General features: G+C 36.2%; 2 protein-coding genes and 1 non-coding gene across 3 annotated transcripts; all 3 read right to left on the bottom strand.

Moving 5' to 3' along the window:
- Positions 1-539: 539 nt before the first annotated feature.
- LOC132117325 (heterogeneous nuclear ribonucleoprotein H-like) lies at positions 540-6,289 on the bottom strand. The gene is made up of 10 exons (XM_059526555.1): positions 6,130-6,289; positions 5,883-6,038; positions 4,260-4,403; positions 3,725-3,863; positions 2,326-2,507; positions 2,126-2,235; positions 1,875-2,010; positions 1,696-1,779; positions 1,203-1,301; positions 540-1,111 (listed from the first exon to the last, which is right to left on the bottom strand). The coding sequence occupies exons 1-10, from the start codon at positions 6,269-6,271 to the stop codon at positions 1,023-1,025; spliced, it is 1,281 nt and encodes a 426-aa protein (XP_059382538.1). The 5' UTR covers positions 6,272-6,289; the 3' UTR covers positions 540-1,022.
- Positions 6,290-7,254: 965 nt separating this feature from the next.
- Positions 7,255-7,327, bottom strand: trnaa-agc (transfer RNA alanine (anticodon AGC)). Its single transcript has one exon. It is a non-coding gene; the product is annotated as a tRNA-Ala (tRNA).
- A 13,808-nt stretch (positions 7,328-21,135) lies between these two features.
- LOC132117342 (dnaJ homolog subfamily C member 18-like) lies at positions 21,136-22,718 on the bottom strand. Its single transcript, XM_059526579.1, has 3 exons — positions 22,696-22,718; positions 22,452-22,624; positions 21,136-22,384 (listed from the first exon to the last, which is right to left on the bottom strand). Exons 2-3 carry the CDS (start codon positions 22,585-22,587, stop codon positions 22,260-22,262), a joined length of 261 nt encoding a protein of 86 aa, XP_059382562.1. The 5' UTR covers positions 22,588-22,624; positions 22,696-22,718; the 3' UTR covers positions 21,136-22,259.
- Positions 22,719-23,446: the final 728 nt, after the last annotated feature.

The raw sequence follows: 23,446 nt of genomic DNA, 5'->3' as shown, positions 1-23,446 counted from the left end.
TTGTTCCAAAAACAGATTAAATTTAAAACTAGTATGACCGACTCATAGCTGGTTTAGTGAGTATCCACAAATTTAGACCTGCTATGAATTTTTCAGCAGTTGAACCAATATATAGCATCTGTAAAATATTTGGTCAAGATGCTCTCAAAATTTTATAATTTTAGTATTTTGTCTAACTTTTGTATGCCATGGGAAAAAATTAAATCAAAGAGCTTAAAACAAGTGTTTATACACCAAGATAAAACTGTCAGTGATTAATTTTAAGTACATGCATGTGCATGTATTATTTCAAATTAATAAACGAGATCATACGCAGTTGGATCACTGGCACCACCTTGTGCTCAAAAATATATCAAAAGCAGTCATAAATCATAAATTAAAATCTACTATATAAACATGAGAAAGGACTGGCTAAAGAAATCCATTAATTTTATTTTGGTTGGTCTTTACAAATTAATTGTTGGATCTTTGCTTTGATGTAATAATTTTTGTAACCGCTTACACAAAAAAGAAAACATTTGCATAAAGCAGAGACAATACATTGGTGAATATTTATTAACCATGAGAAATTAAAGACAAACCAACAGAGGGGATTGTGACATCTACAATAATGAAAATTAAAATATGCACCTTGTGAAGCAGCCAGACAAAAAAACAAAAAAATTTCCAGTTTAAAAAAAAAAAAAAATCATTCAACAAAGTTATTTTCGCATTATAAAAAAAAGTGGAGATGCAGCACCTTGTGCCATGTGAGGCCGGCGTTCTACAGTCTCTGAACGATATATCTGGAGGATATTTACAAGCATGACTAGTGGGGTAGAGGACAATCGGCATGACTTGAGCTCAACGGCTGACCCTTCAACTCAGGAATTGCAGGAAATATAATACGGATTCCAAGGTTCAAAGTACAGGTGGACAAGGAGTGAATCTGATTCTTCCCATAGTCATCGTCACAAAGAACAAAAACCAGAAGGCCTCAGCAAAATCGAGACAACCCAACACTCAAATTTTTTCAGGAGCATCTACATGCCCCAGCCCCCTCCCATGCCATTCATGCCGACCGATCCACGGCTGCCACCATAATAACTGCTGTTCATTCCACCCTGGCTATCTGTAGAAGTACAGAAATAAATGTGTGAGAACCAGAAAAGTAAGAACATTTTGAAAATATACAATACAAAGTGTGCAATGGTAAAACGCACTGTAGTCACTGTAGCCTCCCATACTGGATTGGTTGCTGTATCCTCCAGTGTAGCCTCCACCCATCTGCTGCCCTCCATGTCCATAAGACGACTGGTTTCCTAAGAGAAAAATAAATACAAAAATAAATGTTTTTTGTGGGTTTTTTCTGCCAATGGGTTCAGAAAAAAAAAAACATCTACGCAATTCAAACAAGTTAAAACCCCAAGAACAGACATTCTTTCTTGTTTTAAACTAAAAATGTAAACAAAAAAAATATTTTCATTTCAATTTTCAAAATTCCATTTTGTCCAATTTCACAGAAAACAAGACTTCATCTTCAATTTGGGTGAAGTAAATGTATTTTGATTTAAGCATGTTTGATATTTGTATTGGAAAACAAAAACTACTTTCATTTACAAAAGCAACAAATTCAGACTGTAGAAACCTTGATTTCTGTGACATTAATTATAACAGCTTCTCAACTGCATATACAGTCACAATATTCCTACTTACCCATTCCCCCCATCATCTGCCCTCCGTAGCCCCCATTACTGCCCCCGGCTGTTGAGTTTAAGAACAATTCAACATAACGGTGTTCTGAAAAGAAAAAAGTGGTTTAAAAATTGTAAAATTCTCATATTTAATATCAATAACAAAAGCAATTCCTTCTAGTCAGGTTACACCTAACTTACGCATGTTTGCTTTGTCCTTTGACATGGCAGCCACTGCATCTTCATGAGTCGCAAATTCCACATCAGCCTCGCCAGTTACTCGCCCATCTGGACCAACCTCAATGTGCACACGCACCGGGTTCAGAGGAGAGAAAAACTGCACAGAATTTTTTTTACTTAATTTAAACATTTTTGATATCCAAATGTAATGTATTTCAAAATGACCATAGCTTTCATATAAAAATCATGCATATCAAACACCCCCAACTCACATTGTAGATATCGGGTTCTGTTGCCCGGTAAGGCAGTCCCCTCATATGAACACAATGGCCTGTGGTACTCTGAAAATTACCACCTTCACCATAACGTCCATCTGACACTCCTATTTAAAAAAAAAAAAAAAAAAAAAAAGCACATGCAGGATGGCTAAAACACAAAAATGTGACAAACTGGGAAAAGAAGCTGGTCTCACCTCCACCGTATCCTCCACGTCGCACCCGATCAAAGGATCCCCCACGACTCATGCCGTTGTAGCCCCGGCCTCCTCCACTGGGTCGGTCGTAGGGCCCAGGTCTCTGCATGCCCACACCTTTACGTGGGGGTTCATAATTTGTCCGCACTTCAGCTCGGCTGCTCTTAAAGATCTCAATATACCTACAACCATACAGATGAGAATTAAGGAGCAATGCAACAACACAGAACACTCCTGTTCAGAAGTAAAAAAAAAAACAAAACAAAAAAAAACGTACGATATTGTGAACATTCCCCCGTGCTACATGTACATTATACATGCATTAGAGTTTGATATTAGCACATTCTTGACTTCATCTTATTGAATGTGTGTTCATTCTAGAGCTTTATAAAAAAAAACAAAAAACATCTGGCCAGTTTTAACAAAAAATATATATATATATATATTTATATATATATTATACCTTCAATAGCTTACCCAAAAATGAAAACACGCTCACCCTCAGGCATTCCAAGATGCAGAGGAGTTTATTTCTTCATTTAAACAAATTTTGCTTACCAATGGATCCATCATTAGGCATATTAACTTTAAATGCTCAATTCTGGCCAAAATGTGAAGCCACAATGCATAAAACTTCCTTAACTGTTTTCATTGCTTGATCTGTGCATATTTCTCTCCTGATTGAGACAACCTATTTACTGGAGAAAGCAAGATTGCAGGTAAAAAAAAAACACCTTAATGATGGATTTATTACAAACGCCCAGCTTTGTACTTCAATAGACATTAGTTGAAGGAATGGACTTGTGTGGATTATTGTGATGATTTTATCTGCTGTTTGGACTCTCATTCTGATGGCACCCATTCACTGCAGAGGATCCACTGGTGAATTTCTCCAAATCTGTTCTAATCAAAAAATAAACTCATCTACATCGTGGACACCTTGAAGGAGAATAAGCATTCACTAAATATTCATTTTTGGGTGAACTATTCCTTTAATAATATCTTTGCTCTATCCGTTTGCTGTGCCATCCGTGCATTAAACTAACGTTTATTTCAGTATGACAGTAAATATCGACCCCTTACACAATCCAGTATGAAGTGGTATTCAAACTGGCTGCTGCAAGGCACTTATTTACATGCTTTAGAATAAGAACTCCAATGATGCCCAAGTGCACCATCGCTACACAGAACACACTAAAAATGCATTCAGCCTTTTTGAATCCGGACATATTCATGACAAGTAAAAACATATAGGAAAACAAAACAGTAGGAGTCCTTCAAGGCCCTTGGAGCCCCCGTGTCCATGTGTAAGTTCAGGTTGCATACCATTTTGAATGTTTACTGTAGTAGGTGTTTACCACATGAAAAACAGCTTAACCATCCAACCATCTATCCCCACCTGTGCCCTATTCTTTCCTTGTGTTTCTTTAGAGCCTTTTCAGCTATTTCCTGTGAAGCAAACTGCACGAAGGCCTCCCCCGTACTCCTCCCCTGGAAGTCCACCGGCAATGTTATCCCATTTGGCACGATTTCCAACCCTTCAACCCAAGGACAGATAACCCCAATGGGGACATATTAAATAAATCACATTCCCATTTACAGAGTCTGTTTTGTTCTTTTCTTGAATGCAAATAAGAAATGAAAACAAAAGCATGTTGCAATGAAACCTACTGGGAAAGTTTCACCACTTGGGGAAATGGCTTACAAGTGGGCAAGCATTGCACTAACTTGGCTTAGAGTTGATGAAAAAGTGGCCATCCCAAGATATTAGGAGAAAAATTTAGGGCAACAGTGCTGGATTAACTGATGAATTAATGTGTCAAATTATTCTAGCAACCATGGGAATGGTCAAATTCACCTCAGTGAGGACTACACTTGACCATTACTTCTCCTGATGACTATGTGAAGGGCTACAGGGAACAGTTTGAAAATACCTGAGAAAAACTGCACAATTTCTTCCTTGCTACATCCAAAAGGAAGGCCGCGCAATCTGACCAGTCCATCTCCCTCAGTCTCTGGACAGTTTGGGCCTGTGTGCTTCATAACCCAGTCCATTTCCACATTGTTTGATTTGAATACTGAGAATAAGAACAGAAAGAGGACAATTCAAACTTTGGGGTACTGTGGCAATCTATGCTTTTAAAGAAGCCTTTTTATACTTTACATGGCTGCCTTTACTTGATCTAAAAATACAATAAAAGTGTAGTGTTGTGAAATTACAGTTTCATGTTATTTATATATTTTTTTATTTGTATACATTTTAAAAGCCAAAACTCCAGTCTTCAGTTTCACATGATCCTTCAGAAATCATTCTAATGTGCTGTTTTGATGCTTAAAGGAGTCATACCCTCGTATTACCTTGGATACCTACGGCTGTATTATAGTCTTTCAGGCCCTTCTAAAAAAGAAAATTGGAAAAAAAATAAACACAAAGCTCCTCAGACCCTTATCTCTGTAGGCATTATTGTCTCGCGAGATCTGATGCGATATTTTGGCAGCCGTGGACGGTCATTATAATAATGCAAATGAGGGGCACGTTGATTGGTTGCAGGAAGGAGGGGTGTTGACACCGCAGGTAACGCTTTAGCATATCATTACAAACTGACATCATGGGCAAGTTGTGAATGAACGCGACCGGCTTCCCGGCCAGCGCCGTTTAGGGCTTAAATCAAACTTCATTCACGCACACATATGAAACACGCTTGCATATATACTAAGTACTAGTCACACATACATGTATATGAACTATCTACGCACATAAAGTTACATAAAGTAAAGTAGATGCTGTTTGTTAAACACAGTAGAGCAATAAAAACACAGTCTTACCGTTTCAATTGCAGGGAATTTTGTTGGAATGGCGCTTTTCCCGAGCTTCGATGCCAACTTCGCCTGATATTTCCCCAAATTTGTGAAGGATTTCGGCGTACGATGTTTAGCACAAACACGTAAGGATAAGCCAGTGGAAGGGTTGAAGGAACCGCGTCATTAAAAATGAATTTAATCCACTGGTCTCTGATAGCTAGGTCCGTTTTTGGTAGAGAAAACACATTTTCATGTTTATTCTGGCAGTCAACCACAGAGCAACTCACGTGTGCACTACTCCAGCATCTTTCGTGACTGAATATGAGGGGGAGAGGGGAAGGGGCGAGCTTCCTGCTGCGGTGTCCATATATGGTATATCCTGCCCCGTCTTGACGTCAAGACGGGGAAGAAATCAAAATCTCGTATTTGAGTGCGCGTGCACGTGGGCTATTTTACAAACCCTGAGGTAAACAAACGCTTCACTTTTAAATATCGGCTTCCCGGCCAGTGTATAATCGTTAGGCAATCATAACATACATTGATTCTCGTGGAAAAGTGAAAATTGTGGGTCATGACTCCTTTAAGAAACATTTTTTTATAAGTAAAAAAAAAAAAGTTGTGCATATTATTGTTGTGGAAAACTTTTTTTTTTCAGGATTCTCTTATAAAAAGTTCAGATTTATTTTGATGAATATTATGTGTCTATTCATTTCTTGACCCCAAATTTCTAAACAGTAGTGTACATAACTTCTTACCTTCCACATATCTATGCCCCATTGTTTCTCTGTCTTTTTTGATTGCAATTTTCAGGTCTTCCTCTGACTCCAGCTCCACAAATGCTTCTCCACTCGGTCTGCCTTCTCGTGTGTAGGTAAAGTGGACGGCTGTTCCATTGTTGGCAATTTTGCTGCCTGAAAAGAGAAATGCAAACTTTTTGTTATCTTTAAAGCTAAAATACTCAAGAGTAATATGTGGATCGGTATATAGACTCCACATTGTTACCTGAAAAAAACCTGCACACTTCTTCTACAGAGCACGACCAAGGCAAACCCCGAACACGGACGACAAATCCTTCATCATCAGCCATGATAACACAATGAATCTGATTCGATCTAGAGAAAAACAAATTAGGACAAATGTTCATACAGCGCTAATGCATTACTGCTGAAGAAAACAAATACTGAGAACAAAACACCAAAAGTCAGAGACTGAGAAGCAGTGACTGCAAGCACACGGGACTATTTATAGTCTTTATATTAGCGGTGTCCACTTCAGCTGGCTCAGAAACCGTTTTAATATATAACATTACTAATCTGACTGACTAATGTTTGCTATGGATCAATACCAGCATCTACTGAGCCTCTTATGAAAGCGCAGTCTGAAACAAAGAGCGCAAGCAGGCCTCTGAAGACCGGTAGCTTCACAACAAATACTGCTTTAACGCAAACGGGAATTGAGCCTGTAAAACTATTAAACGGTGCATTATGAATAATATTTTTTTTAGAAAACAAATGATACCTTGATATAATTTGTATTTTCTCTGCTCGGCGTGGTCACGTTTGAACGTTTTTCTGGTTCTCATTCAGCGCAGAACATGACAACTTCCGGTGGGACTCCACGCCCACTTCCGCATTCGGAACCAGCCTGTTGCTTCTGAAATAAAATGATTTAAAGTTGCCTAAATATTATTGTTGTTGGGTTATTACCATGTCTATGTCAGTGTATTACTCCACATCAATGTATTTTATATGCTGTTATACATGACGAATACATGACTTAGTTTCACACTAAGATACGTCATACCAAAGGGTGCCTAAAACAATGCATGTTTAAAATTGACCAAACATGTGGTTTAAATATATATATATATATATACAATCGGTTTTATGATAAAGTATTTTATTAGTATCAATTTTTTTTATTATTATACATAAAAGTCAAAGTAAATGTTTTTTAGACAAACATGTGATCTAGAACGAGTATATTTGCATAGTATTTCAAGGTAGCTGGTTGTTTTATTAGTGGAATATTTATCTGTATTGTAAACTGTTTTTATACAGTCTATGATTGTAAACCAATAATAGTAACGTTATAATTCCCAGAATTTTTGCAGAAAGATGAAAAGATTGGAGGATGCGGGCATCGATCCCGCTACCTCTCGCATGCTAAGCGAGCGCTCTACCATCTGAGCTAATCCCCCTACGATGAAGTACACTAGACAGCCACAAGCTCGGTTGAAGTGCACTTCGGGAAGGGAACGCCATTTGTAGAGTCGTTCCGTAGACTTTACAAAAACAGGACGTTCCCTACGAAAGTGAAGAACTGATTCCCTTCACGAAGGGCTCTTCCAGAAGTGCGTTAGCGAAGGGAACATGCGATGGTCATTTCAGAGAAGAGATTTCCGTTTGTGATCAATGTGATCTTCGGCTAGGAGATCTTGCGATGCGTTTAAGCAAATTTGGGGTTGATTTCGAGTTTACATACAAACGTAAGCAAAATAGGCTAATTAAATATGTCTATTTTAATGTTAGACAAAAACTTTTTTCGTCAGTGATAGAAACGTGATTTAAGACGGTATCGTAAGCTTATAAGTTAAGTTTGAAAAAGTTTCATAGTAAATAAGACACAATCAAACAATATTTGAATAAAATAATGACAGGAATAAATATTTATTTGCAAAAACTGGTGGAATGCTGAATGCTGCACGCACGCGCAGCGTTGTCAAGATGACATTTAGTAAGTCATTCCCTGCACCCTTCAAAGAACACACTTCGTAACAAAGAGTATATTAAAGCGTCAAAGGGAGTCGGGCATAGAGATGCTCACTTCACTTCCGTTTAAATCTGTTCGGTAAGAAGCAATACAATTAATAATGACCCATAATTAATAATTTGGTAATTCAAAACAACAGAGAGTTCACAATGTATAATTTATGTATAAAGTAATTTCAAAAATGAAATAATTTTGTTTTGGAAATCCACTTGTTTTTATATAAATGATTTTTTCTAATTACAAAACAAATAACGGCATAATGGATTGTTCTTTACACACTTTTTAATGCAGGACATTAATGCATTTAACCTGCAATTACAATTGCATAAATAATATTTTGATATATTAAACATAAAACGTTTTTTTTTATTTTTTTTTATTTTTTTTTATTGCCATATTTATAGAACATTAACAAAAAAGGCATTCGTAGTTTCAGATTTACAAACAAACCTGAGCGTACATACAGATATTACATTACAATATACATATTCTCATCAGCAGGCAAGTAAAAATTGAAGCCAAGGTGCAAATAAAAATAAATAAATAAATAAATAAATAAATAAATAAATAAATAATAATAATACAAAAAAAGAAAAAATGAACGAATAAAAATATAAAGTAGGGGAGTAGGACAATATTCAATTAATAAAATCAAAGTCTTCCAATAAGGAGTACAAATACACTGCTTTAGGACTTTTCATCCTTCTCACAGTCTCCAAATATACTTTAAATTCCTCCTTAAAAACCACTAATTTTGGAGGGATTTTGAAAAATTTACATTTGTGTATATAAAATTTCAACAAAAGCAACACATTATTAATTACATAAGATACCTTTTTATCCTTTATTAATAGCCCAAATTTAATAAATTCCCACGACAGTATCAACCTTACAGGTATTCTTTGTTGCATCCATCTCAATGCATCATTCCAAAATTTGTTTACCAAACTGCACTGAAAAAACAAGTGTTCAACCGTTTCTATCTCTACCTTACATATTTGACATAAATTTGAATCCCCAACATTAAATCTCATTCTTAAAAATTATTTTGTTGGATATATATGATTCAGAATTTTAAAGTGTACCTCTTTACATTTAGGATTAACAGGAAATGAAAGAAAATTGGTCCTAATTTTACACACTTCTTTCTTCTCATAATGACGAAAAATATAATTCCTTAATACTGGTCCTGGAAAACATTGATGTACTAAACAGTCTCTTAAGAATTTGTTTGAACATTTTCTGTCAACAAAGCTTACATTTTCTAGAATAAGTTCTTGTAGTTTAGGTATTATCCTTGAATATTTCAGATGTTCACTTACTAATTTAAGCATCTGTAATGGAATATTTTTGATAATTTTTTCATACATTTTAGAGGAGCAACTTATATTGTATTTACCACAAAAAGCAACATGGCTCAGAATGTTTCCCCCATTGCCCACTACATGTGTTAGTGACCATATGCCCTTCTGCCACCACTCATCAATAAACAAAGATTTTCTGTTCACAGTTATACATCTGTTGTTCCAGATTGACATATTATGAGGGCTAAAGTTATGCTTGAAAATCAATTTCCAGTATAATAATACTTGTTGATGGAAAGCAGAAAGTTTTACAGGGAGTTTGGAAAGTTCAAAGTCACATTGCAGCAGAAAACTTATACCACCACATTTATTGAATACGATAGTAGGAATCTCAAACCAGAAAGAGGACTTATCATTAATGAAAGACTGCAACCATCTAAGTTTAATGACCCCATTCATAATATCAAAGTCAATCGTTTTAAGACCTCCTTCTTCATAATCTTTAATCATATCATTTTTACGTATATAATGACTTTTCATTTTCCATATAAAATCAAAGTTTAATTTGTTAACTGCCTTTATCCTTTTTGCAGAAACTGATAAAGAGAAACATGGATAGATGAATCTAGAAAGATTCTCTACTTTTGTCAATAAAATTCTTCCAAAAATTGTTATGTCTCTCTGTAGCCAAGTATTCATTATTAATTTACAATTATCCAAGGTTTTATCAAAATTTAAATGTTCTAAATTATCCATCCTCTTAAATAACCAGATACCTAAATATTTGACTTCATTTTTCACTGGGATATTGTATAATGTTACATTAGGATGATTGTGAATGGCCAATAACTCACATTTTGACATATTTAGCTTTAAACCTGAAGCTTCTGAAAAAAACTTAATTAATTGAAGTGCTAGGGGTATTTGCTGTTCATTTCTTAAAAAAAGAGTAGTATCATCAGCAAATTGACTGACAATAAAATTATTACCTTCAAAATCAATGCCAGATATGGTTCCCATTTTGAGTAAAATAGACAACATTTCTGCTACCATAATAAATAATAAAGGAGAACATCCACAACCTTGCCTGATGCCTCTTCTAACCTTGAATCTTGGACATGTACCTTGAGTGAGAGCTACAGAACTGTTTATGTCTTTATAAAGCATTCCAACAATACTAATAAATTTAGGACCAAAAGCAAAGTGTTTAAGAGTTTGAAAAATAAAAGAATGCTCCACCATGTCAAAGGCCTTATAGAAATCCAGAAATAAAATTAATCCATCCTCTTCAATTAAATGACCATATTCCATCAAATCAAAAACTAACCTGATATTATTATGAATTGACCTATCCTTTAAGAATCCTGATTGGGTCACACTAATAATTTGTGCTATTCCTGTTTTTAATCTGGAAGCCAGTGCTTTAGTTAACAGTTTGTAATCAGTATTAAGTAGTGTTATGGGGCGTAAATTATCTAATATCCTTTTATCTTTTCCTGGCTTTGGTATCAAAATTATAAGCCCTTGTTTCATAGTTGGCAATAATTCAATATTATTTATACACTCTTGTAAGGCTTCAAATAAAAGATATTTTAGGTCATCCCAAAAAAAATTATAAAAATCTGTGGTTAACCCATCAGGACCCGTTGATTTACCAGGTTTACTCTGTTTAATCGCTGCATCAAGCTCTTGTATGGTTATGTCTGAATCGCATAGTTCTTTAAATACACTATCAATAGATGGTATATTATCTTTTATCATCTGAAAAAAAGAATTAGAATTAACAGAGGAAAAAGAGGAGGAATACAAATTGGAGTAAAATTTAAACACCTCTTTTACTATTAAGTTATGATTTAATTGTTCTACTTGGTCCACAATCAAACTACTGATCGGATTTTTCTCTTGTCGTCTTTTCTCCAAATTAATGAAGTATGAGCTATTTTTTTCCCCCTCTTCCAGCCACTTAGCTCTGGATCTCACATATGCCCCTTTTGCCTTTTTAATATAGAGTTCATCTAGAATGGAATGAAGCTTAATAAGTTTTTCTTTATCTTCATCAGACATGTTAGGTTGACAACAGCATTTATTAATATCTTGTATTAACTGGAATTCTTTTTTACGTTTCTTTTTCATCAGATTTTTGCTAAAGGTCATTGAATATTCTCTTAATTTATGTTTTAAATATTCCCATTTGATATCACTTGGCATCTTTTTTACTTTAAATTCAGCGATTATTTTTTTAATATATGTACAAAATTCAGTATGATTCAATAAGTCTGCATTAAATTTCCAATAGCCTCTAGTATTACAAGATTTATTTCTTTGTTCTAAGATTAGGTTGATCACACAATGATCTGTTAAGGGGGCACCTGAAATATTACACTTAGTCGCATTACTTGAAAGAGAATCAGATCCGAGCCAATAATCAATTCTCGACTTTGAAGTGGCATTCGGTTTAAACCACGAAAAGTGTCTGGCAGTGGGGTTTAAGTTTCTCCAAATATCAATTAATCCATTGGATAAGCAGAAATTTTGAATAATACTGTTAACATGAGAAATATCAAATTTAGACGGTTGTCTATCCATGTATTCATCTGGTGTCATGTTAAAATCGCCACCGATTAAAATATAATCTGTAGGGTAACTAGTTTTTAAGTCACTTATGACATTTGTTAATGTCTCCAACAGACCTTTATTCTGGGTTTGAACATTATACCCATACACATTAACTAAAATGAAAAATATTTCGTCTAAGTGTAGGACCACTGCAAGCCAATGGCCATTAACATCAGCCCTGTGTGTAATAATCTTGCCTGGGCATTTATTCATGCATATAGCGACCCCTGCAGACCGATTTGAACCATGACTAAATAACATAACATCCCCCCACTGCTTTTTCCAAAAGGTAACATCTGCCAACTCTGAATGTGTTTCTTGTAGAAAAAAACAATGTGATTTTTGACTTTTGCAAAATAAGAAAATTGCCTTTCTCTTAACTGAGTCCTTTAAACCCCTACAATTTAAAGAAGAAAATGAGATATCAGATTTTAACACGAACATGAACAATTAAACAGATAAAACTTAAAATTGAATACAAACACTAAAAATGTAAATCCAAATAAAGATGTAGACTACGTTTAGAGTTTGTGGGATAGAAAAAACAGAGTCCCATTCCTTTATCACCCCACCTCACCTCATATCAAAGAGAAGCAGTCAATACCCTTTTTAAGAGATACGTTTACCCTCGATATATCCAAATGGACCTCTAAACCCAGCCGCCTTGCCTTCCTTCCTGGCTTGTTCGATTATTGGCCATAATTCACGTCTCAATAGTCTATCTTCTTTCGTCAGGTCTTCGGCAAAACGGATGCCAGCTTCTTTGCACACCGATGACGACTTGGTTCTCTTCCATACTTCGTCCCGCACCAATCTGCGGGTAAAGAGAATTATCACCTCTCTCGAACGACCGGTCTCCTTTCTTCCCACCCGATGCACGACATCCACAGCCTCCTCCATAGTAGAAGCAAACTCAGGCGTTATCTTGCCCAGAAGTTGAATCACATCCTCTCTTATGCGCTCGTTTTAGTTCTCCTTGAGACCCTTTATGCGAAGACACCATCTTCTCTTATATCTTTCCTCTTCCAGCACACGAATTTTCAGATCATTATTGACTTCGGATAGATTTTCAATTTGTTTCTCCATCATTTTAATTTTGTCTTTGCATTCTCGTAACTCCTGCGCATTTATTTGGACGGATTTAGCAACGCTTGCAATCATCGCACTGTGCTGCTTCATTTGCGTGCTTAATTCTTCGTGCTGTAAATCTACCTTAGTTCCAAGGGTTTAATTGCATCCAGAATAGCCGAATTGGGCACCTCGTTTTCCTCACTCTCTGTTGGTTTTTTAGACTTTTTCCCTTTTTGGGGTTTACTCGGTGTGGGTGGATCAGAATCAGCTCCTCTCTCCCTTTTGCTCGAACCTACAGCTATTTCCATTTCGTAACAATGATCTTCCATATCGGCACCACAACTTTGGGTATGTGTATTAGCAGGTGGAGGTGGAAAAAAAACGTATCAAGCTAAACTAACTTGGGAAATTTTGTGAGAGCACGAAACAGCTTGACTACTCAGTCCGCCATCTTGCCGGCCACCTCATTAAACATAAAACGTTGAATATTGATATTAGAGTTGTGACGTTCGCGAACGAACCGATTCTTTTGAACGGCTCATAAACATGAACGATGGGAGCCGAGTCGCGGCTGGAGGGGAGCCGTTCTTTCTGTCGTTCTTTTTTCCTATGCGTTTCACACAGATGCACACAAATGAGCTCCTCCGCGAGACAGAACAGTTATAGGGGGAGGGGCGCACCCAGCGCAGGCCAACCCTTTATAGCGTGATGATATTAGTTATTAGTTGTGCACGCATCCTTCACGTGACTACTCCAGTGGAAAAAACCCCTGCATGCCTCTGTCATTGGGTAGGAGCGTTGAAAAAAAGCTGTTTTGAACAGACATTCATTGCAGCCCACTTTGTTATTGTTCATTGACTTGAAGTGGCTGATGTCCTATTTGCAAAGTTTACAGTAGTAGTAGTATGTAGACATTTCCATTTTATTTATTCTAATTTTATCTACTTTAAATATTTTTTGTTTTCTATCAAAATGTTCTTGTGTGATAACAATGTTCTTGTGTGGAAGTGTTTGTAGTAAAAGCTGTTTTGCACAGAAATTCATTGCAGCTGGCTTTGTTTTTGATGTTTATTCGTGAGTAGGTATTGTATGAATAACATAAGTCAACGTAGCTTTACACACACACACTTTGTACTAAAGGTAAATCCAAAATAGTGATGTCACTGTCTAAGCAGAGGGATTTGTGCAACCCTATGGAATATAGTCCACACATGACAAATGAGGTAATAATCAATATTTCAGAATAATTCAAACTCAGATATTGGTGTGTGATATCTGAGTTTTAATTATTTGACTACAAATCTCACCTCATCATTCTTCCCAGTGATTATTTCCAGGATAAACTGAGATGCCTCCAAGCTGGCTTCTTAAAACTGACTAAATATTTAAAAGAGCCAAAAGAGCCGTTCTTTTGAACGGCTCTTTGAAAGGAACGGATCGCGAAGATCCGGATCCCCTCAAAGAGCCATAAATCCCTTCACTAATTGATATCTGAAAATGAAAAACGCCAGTAGGTGGCAGCAAGTCACGGTTAATAAGTGAGTCATTCATTGCGAATGAACCGAATCATTCAAACGGTTTATTCATTCAATGTCTCCCAGAGACGCAAAACAGTGTTGTGTCTGTGTGTGTTTGAGTGTCTGTAAGCGGAGTCATTAATCCACCTGCTGAACCCGGACGAGCCTCCTGACTGACTGTCTCAAAAGTTATTGGGAGAGCGGTTAAACAATCCAACAACATGGAAAGCTTAAAGTAAATGTTCACCCCAAAATTTAAAATTGCTGAAAACCTACTCATCCTCAGGCCATCCAAGATGTAATTGGGTTATTTTTTTGGAAAATTTTGAGAAATGTAACATTACATTACTTGCTCACCAATAAATTATCTGCAGTGAACGCACTCTAAAAAACACTGGGTTAAAAACAACCCAATTTGGGTTATTAACCCAAGGGCTGGGTAAATATAGAACAGAACCCATCTTGGGTTAATTTTACCCATCAAATTAAGTTATTTAACCCAGCATAAGGGGTTGATTTAACCCAGATATTATAAATTTTTACTATATTACTATCTTATTTTTTACTTCATACATTAAAAAATGTTTACAGATTAAGTTAAATCCTCTAAATTTTTCTAAAATAATCCACACAACCACTGGTTTACATGTTAACTTCCTTTATTTTCCTTTTATTGTTTATTTACAGCATTGTTCATATCGTTTTTAATAGGCTATACATATTGCCCATATTTAAACTCGTTAAACAAACAATAAAACAAAAAATTTAACATTAAACAGAAGTAATTTACGTGTTATTAACCAGTCTCTGTTGTTCTGTTTCCACCATAAATGCGCTGCGTCGCGCTGGGTATCGTGCCCGTCTGCCCGAGCTGGAGTCGTGTTCGACGTGAACTTCTCACGCCTGAGGCCGCCCCCTGCCTTTCACTCATAGCCGATATATACTGCAATTGCCTTTATAACCTGCCCAAAAACAAACAGTAAACAGCTATGAGGGAATATTTGTATTCTGTATCTTTATGAATAAAATCGTTTATTTTATGCAAAGCATCAGGCTTTTCCATCACTCGAAAAGACCCCGAAACTCGTTAAAGATGATTCATACCGCGCGCCAGGGGCGTAGTTTATGGGGGGGATGGGGGGGAGGTAACCCCCCCAATATTCAAATCCATTAGTTACAACCCCCCCAATATTTTAACATGAAAATCACAGTAGATCAAATGAAAAATATAATATGAAAAAATAGAATTCATTTATTTTGTAAAAATAATTTTGTTCCTAATCAAATATGAGTATGTCATAATAAATCAGACAAAAAATACTCCCCCTCCATTGAACCGATTGGTAACGCCCAACCAATGAGACGCACTTTCACCAAAACAAGCGAGTGGTGGTTGAATGGGAGAGCACACGGTTAATGTTAACGCCAAAAATGAAGAGAAGCGCTGCACAGCGGACTATATTTAACTGCTGGTCAGAGAGGGATGCAAAAAATAAATAAATATAAAGCATGTACTGAGAATGAGTTATGAGAATATTGTGTAATAGTTTGTACACACCACATATATTTTAGCTAGCTAATCCATTGCAATGTATTTAGCTATAACTATCAGTATAACAAGTTACCAAAGCAGCTGTCTGTTTTGCTAGTATATTTTTCAATAGTGTCTGTAATCATCAACGACAAAAGTATTCACATCGGTGTTTGTTTTCTTACTAAATTAATCTGACTTTTGAACGAATTGGATGAATTAACGATTTAAGTGGCTAACTCATTAAAACAGTGAAACACTGCCGCCTACTGGCGGTTTCAATACTTAATTTATTTCTTTTGATAATCTCTACTATGTTAGAATTTTATGAATGATGATTATACACAAATTTCATAACGTTATGAGGTGTATAATCTCTTAACATGTTTTATAACAGATTCGAGGTAAATATAGCTGCAGGGTAGAAAAGTCAGCAGAGGGAGAGGAGGAGCAGGTGATCAGGTAAAGAAGATGCCATTCAATCAATAAAATAAAATAGGAAACAGTATAGAAAAACAGCAGCTTTTTTAAAGTTAGGCTATACATTAATGCCTTTAATGTTTTAAAGATGTGTATCCCTTTAAAATTTTTTTTAAATGCATTAAGGTGGAATGTAAAAATCTTAAAATAAATGTCTAAATGTTGTCTCTTTCATATTTGTATATGTTGAATTTGTAATCAGTTAAAGCATGTTGCCAGATAGATAGATAGATAGGAAGAAATAAATTATCCAATAGCAATACACATACATTTTTTTTTTGAAAAAAATAACGGGCAGCATACACCGTTCAACCCCCCCAATGTTCAAACCAAATCTACGCCCTTGCCGCGCGCCTGTAACGTTATGTTGCTCTGCATAAAATTGAACGATATTCAGCACAGTAATGATTTTATAGATAAAATAAAATTTATACAAACCTGTATTTTACCGACGAATGCGTAAATTCGATGGCGGTAAGAACTGCTCTGTCCAGAAGAGAAGCAAATCCACGCGATAAATAACTCAACCGCTGGGTTAGGGTAGAGTGGGGGAAAACGCCTCCCTGGGGTAAAACGCCCCCCACCTGTTTTTCCCAAAATAACCACTAGAGGGAGTCAATATACATTTTCACTGTTGCTATGCACTACGTTTGACAACGGGGATAAACAAATCTCCTTGGAGAAGCTGACACCAGCGACGTATTTGAAGAGAAGAGGATTACATGGTAAGCGCTACAATTTTCAGATATTAGTAAACAAGTGTTTAAGAGTTCTGCAGGATATCACAGTGATGTATGATAGATGAATAGTGAAGTCTGTAGTTTGAGAGGATATGTTATTTATAAGGAATATAATTATATTTAAAAAATTTAACATTTTTTGAAAAAGTCATAGGTTGTGGGGTAAAACGCCCCCTACGCTGAGGGGTAAAACGCCCCCCAGAGGGCATAGTTTCTCTCTATCGTAATTACTATATATATATATATATATATATATATATATATATATATATATATATTACTATATATAATAACATATTTCTGTCTCAAAATCAAATCACACATTTTACACTTAATGCAGTATAACTAGGTGGTAAAATCAAAATATTTTAACAAAAGAAAAAAAATTACCTCAAGTGAGCATTAGGCTAGCTTGATAGCACAGTTAGCTCACTGATGGAAGGTGGTTAGGTGACCCAATGATAAAACATAGTGGCTTTTAATGCATTAATTGAATGTATTTCACTACATAAATATACATATATAAATATGTGTGTGTGTGTGTGTGTTCTTTTGATAGGCCCCAGTGGGTTTCTGTATTCTAATGTATTTTTTATTCCTTTTTAAAGGACCGAGTCAGTCCCCCTCCTCGATTCTAGAAGAACTGTCTCCTAGGCCAAGAATAAAAAACAAGAGGCCACGAAAGAGGGCATGTGAATCTTCAGCTGTGCTGACCTCCTCGCCATATAAAAAAATGTTGGAGGACAAGATAGCTGCACAAAACAAAGGCACACAAAAAAATGTTAAATGCAAAAATGCAGCTGAAGTGAAGAATAAGAAGAAAGATGATACAGGATGCCTCTACTGTGGGGAGTTATTTTCAGTTAGTGGGGGGGACTGGATAAGGTGTGAGGGGTGCCAAAAGTGGGCGCATGTAGATTGTTCCAATGAGATTCGAGGGGAATTCATCTGGGAAATGTGCATGGATGAACAGTGAAAGGCTAATGAATTAACGTTTATTTATTTATTCATTTATTACAACATATTTGTTTGCATGGCTTAGTTATATGTATAAATATAATTGTTAAAATGGCTGTGAATGGCTAATGAATTAATGTTTATTTATGTATGTATTTATTTATTTATTACAACATATTTGTTTGCATGACTTAGTTATATGTATAAATTTAAATGTTAAAAATTTGGATATGTTGGACATTTGCCTTTTACTTTTAGAGATTAAAAACTAGTCTGTTCATTTTGCTGTTGATCTATGAAGCAAACTGGTTGGTAAGAAAGGGGGCATTTTACCCCCTTGGGGGGCGTTTTACCCCACCGCTGGGGCAAAACGCCCCCTTTGTACAAAAAATATTTTCAGTCAAAATACTAATTAATTATGAAGGCTGAGCAATTTTAATATTTGGTGAATAATTCCTGCCATAGTCACTCAAAACCGGGATGGCAATTCTAGTCACATTTATGTTTTGTTTCACTATAATGTCGCATTTTCCCCCACTCTACCCTAAGTCTGACCCAGGATCTGAGTAATACAAAAACTACCCAAACACTGGGTTGTTAGATTTGACCCAGGACCTGCAAAACAACCCAAACACTGGATTGTTACGTTTGACCCAGTAGCTGGGTAACTGAAAAAATAACCCCCCAAAATTACCCAAAAGGCTCAACCCAGCATTTGGGTTAAAAAAAAAAAATAACCCCGGAGTGTGAAGTGCCCTCAGAATGAGAGATCAGACAACTCCAGTAATCCACAAGTAATCCACACGAGTTGCATACAATGAAAGTGGATGGAAACTGTCAAATAATACTTATAACACACTCTTTCATTTCGTCCGTTTCCCAGCATTGTGCCTCTCAATACTCTGAGCTCCTAGAGAAAACTGAGGCCCCAAAGTAAGTCCATTTCCTGCTCATTTGTGTTTCAACATCCACTCCGGAGAAAGCGAGGTGAGAATGGGGAGGTGGTTGAGACGGTGGAAGATGTGATCATCAGAATAGAGGAGTTGAAGCGATTGATCAAGGACACAAGAGAAGCACAGGTACCAAACCTTACTTTGACAAACACCTGGACAAAAAAAAAAATTGGAGAGTTCCTTTAAGGTAATTAATGCATATTGAAGTGTTTAGTACATAATTTGGCAAATCTGAGATTCTATGAGGCAAAAACAGTTTATAAATGTAGTTTCCGTTAATCATAAACGCTTAAAGGGGTCATGTGATGCTTTTTTTAAAGATCATTATTTTGTGTATTTGGTGTAACAGAATATGTTGACATGCTTTAATGTTCAAAAAACATTATATTTTCAAAAACTGTACATGATTCTAGGTCCTCAACACCTCGCCTCTCTCAAAAGCGTTGTTTTCTACAAAGACCCGTCTTCAGACAAGAGCAGTCTGCTCTGATTGGCCAACTGACCAACTGCATTGTGATTGGCCAAACAACGCAAGCACTCGTTGAGTTGAGTTCCAGCGCAACATCATGCAGATGTTCCAGAATGTGAAGATGTACAACAGCTCGGACCATGATGTGTTCCACATGGCCGTGGAGATGCAGAGAGATGTTCTGGAGCAGATCCAGCAGTTTCTGGCCACACAGTTGATCACACAGACCTCGGAATCAGGCATCAGTGCCAAGAGCCTGTGTGGGAGAGACGCTATCCGCAAACAGGACCCCAATGACAAAGGTGGGACACTTTATGTGTTTTACACTTTTGCACATTTCATCAGAAGATTGTGGATAACTAATATTAGTCTATTGAAACAGGATATGTATCTGTACATATGAATATATGGATATGCAGGTGCATCTCAATAAATTCGAATGTTGTGGAAAAGGTTATTTATTTCAGTAATTCAACTCAAAATTGTGAAACTTGTGTATTAAATAATTTAAATGCACACAGACTGAAGTAGTTTAAGTCTTTGGTTCTTTTAATTGTGATGATTTTGGCTCACATTTAACAAAAACCCACAATCAAACTGAGAAACCATTTTGAAGGCTCGGGAAACCTTTGCAGGTGTTTTGAGTTGATTAGCATGTCTCCATATTCTAATTTGTTGAGATAGTGAATTGGTGGGTTTTTGTTAAATGTGAAATTATATTCACCCTATCTTTCTGTATTGTCTGTTTCAATGCAACATTCACCTTTAAATCACTTTAGAGTGTGTATTCAAGACTTCTTTATCCCTCTGACGCTGACCTTTGTCCTCAGAATGTGGCTTCTACTGCATTCATTCTTTCTCTCTTTGTAAGTATCCGGTCTGCTTTTTCTACCCCTTTATCAACACTGTTCAATGGCTATCAGCAACTTTTGGTTACCAACATTCTTTAAAATATCTTCTTTTATGCTGAACAGATTTTGGGGTGAAGTTAAAGCCAGTTGCTTTTTTGAGAAATCACCTTTTTTGTTTACTGGAGGCTACTAGCAATTTTTTACATACAATAATTTTCTAACTTTATGTTCAATCTCATATAAATTAAAAAGTGATGTGCTGCATAATGGGGGGAAAATGACTTGCTTGTTTAAAGTGACCTTGACCGCCATGACCCTCTCTGTAGGACGGGGACACAAGTGGGCGACGCTGCGCCATAGAAGCAGACCTGAAGATGAAGAAATAATTGGATAGTGTCTTTACAGGTATTGACAACCAACCGAGAAAAAAACTGATGAAAGGACAAAAAAAATTAAAACGATGTGCCTTCTTATGTGGTAACAATTTTACTGATATTTTCAATCTGCCATAACGCTGTATTCTCGTATTATCCTTTCAAGCTAATTATTATTATCATTATTATTTTTTTACTAGATTTTAAATAATGTTCAAACTGCAAATCAGGACCAAGGACTGTTCAAGCTTCAAACTTAAAAAAAAAAAAACGGAAAAGTCATTTATTGAAATTCTTTGGTCACCTTTTACTGTAATTGGCACCTCTTCTTGACTTTTTTTTTGTCCATTAGTGGCTTCACAGAGCACAGAGAAACTGTGTTTGATTTAATATTTTATTTAAGTAGCAAAAAAACGCATATCAAACCAAACAAAACTTCCAGCAGTTACTTTTAGCACACTGCGTGGAAACAAGATTACAATAGCACCACCGGCACAAACTCTCCACGTCAAATCTTACACTCTTCCTCTATTTCATCCTGAGTGAGTGGACGCCTCCTGTAGCACTTCTAAACATCCCTTAGGTTCAGATTTGTGCTAAATATCAGTATGTTATTATATATAGAACATAGTGTTCAGTGACAAGAGTTAAAACATTAACTGTAGTTCAAAACAGATGCTCAGTAACGGTTATTTGTCTAGTTATAATTATTGAAATTAAACTTTGCCAGTAACACCTTCGGACACTAACAAGGCGAGGAGAATGCATGGATGGATGCATGCAATACACAAGAAGTTAAAGTGCCAAAATATAAATCAAATACTGCAGATAAATTAATTCAGAGGTAATGGCATTAAGCTTTTTTTTCAGTGCACTGAATTTTTACCTAGCTTAAAACAGTTGCCTGATACCTTTTTAATTTCTGAAACATACACCACTGTAACAAAGGACTGAAAAACTAATTTACTGTACATAAGGTTTTTATCTTCTTGCTATGTATAGAAGGCTTTGAAAAGCTGTAGTGGTTTATATCCCTGTTTTTGAGAACCGTTTGTTTCCAAAAACAAAAAAGGAGCTTTCTATTAAAAGTTGTTGATGAATGTAATTCACAGCACAAATTCAGATATTAAATGTTATTGAATAAGTTAAATTCCTATTAACAAATAAGCTTAAATGCGACTAAAACAACAATCACTAGCTTGAATTCTGTCGGCCAGCCTGGAGTCGGTGCTCCTTAATGTAAGGAAAAAGCTACCAGGCGCTCGCACGAGTTACCCACAGTTTGTGCATGGCAGCTGAATCAGATGAGCTAAAGGACATCAGACTTCAGCACATTCATGGAAGCTCCTCAGAAAATCTGCCTGGGTTCCTGCTTTAACACATCTCTTCCTTTCTCCTTCCCAAAAAGATGACCCACCCGAGTAAACTGAAATATGTAACCAATTCTAAAAGCTCTTTGATTAAGCTGACCATGCTGTCTTGGAGGGCGACACTGCCTCAGTCTCCTCTCTGTCGGCCCATGAAGCGGTGCAGCTTTTCACAGTGATCCAGCTTCATGGTCTCTGCCTTCTGCTTCAGCCGCTTGTCTCGGTACAGCTGGCCCAGATTAGCTAGATCAGATTCTGAAAAGAAACAACTGCTTTAGTAATACAGGAGTTTATATTCATAACCGAAGAGAAGGCATCATACTCTGCTGCTTCTCTTTCCAGCAGCTGCTCTGTAGGTGGTCAATATAGTCGTTCTCAATAGTCTTCTCCAGCTCGTCCAGAGCAGCACCACGGTATTCTTTCTCAAAACTCTTATCCACATAGTATGGGACACCCATGTGCTGGGTTTCTCTGGACACCACCAACCCCACGGACCTGTGAGAGACGGTATATGTCATGTCTTTTCTTCTAAGGATATTTTAAACCATGTGCCCCAGTTGACTTACGGTTTGTAGAAGAGGCTGTAGGGAGTGTTATCAAAAGAATCAAAAACAGTAGCATTTAACACTAACACTACACACGAATGTGTAGAATGAAATGAAATACACAAACACTAACCATAAAGAAGTCTATGCTATTTTATTCAGTAGTCATTACATTTTCACAAAGTCATGCCAAAGACATCCATAACAGCACTGGACAAAGTTATCAATGATTACGAAAACTATAATAGTAAAATAGATTGTTGCATGAATAATAAACAATTGATACAATTATCCAACCATAATCAATAGTAAATATTAACAATGCTATAAATAGACTAAGGTATAATTTTACAGTGCTCATCCTTTCAAAACAGAAAACATCTTTAACAAACATCTACATCTCTGTCTCACCTCACGGTCATGATAGTAAGTTTTGAATTGGAACAGAATGAGCACTCTCTGATGATTGGTCACGTGTGCTAAGTAGACCAAACAGTTATCTCTTATTTCATGCAAAATTAATAGTTATTGACATAGACTACAACGACTTTGAGCCATCCAGTAAAATACTTAAATCTGCAAAGCAAGCCACACCACAAGGAACGTTTGTACAGTACAAGAACTGCATGCATAAGAGTTGCATTTACATTTATTTAAGCCATTTGAGACAGAAAACATAATACTAAAGTAATTAATGCATGTACTGTATGTTTACAGTAAATAATTCAAATATGTGCTCAGAAATGTTCTAATAAATTAGTTTACTTGATCA

The sequence above is a fragment of the Carassius carassius genome, chromosome 36, assembly GCF_963082965.1.
Source record: "Carassius carassius chromosome 36, fCarCar2.1, whole genome shotgun sequence".
In the NCBI taxonomy this organism is placed as follows: domain Eukaryota; kingdom Metazoa; phylum Chordata; class Actinopteri; order Cypriniformes; family Cyprinidae; genus Carassius; species Carassius carassius.
The sequence above is the reverse complement of the archived record's forward strand: the minus strand, read 5'-3'. Positions and strand labels throughout refer to the sequence as shown.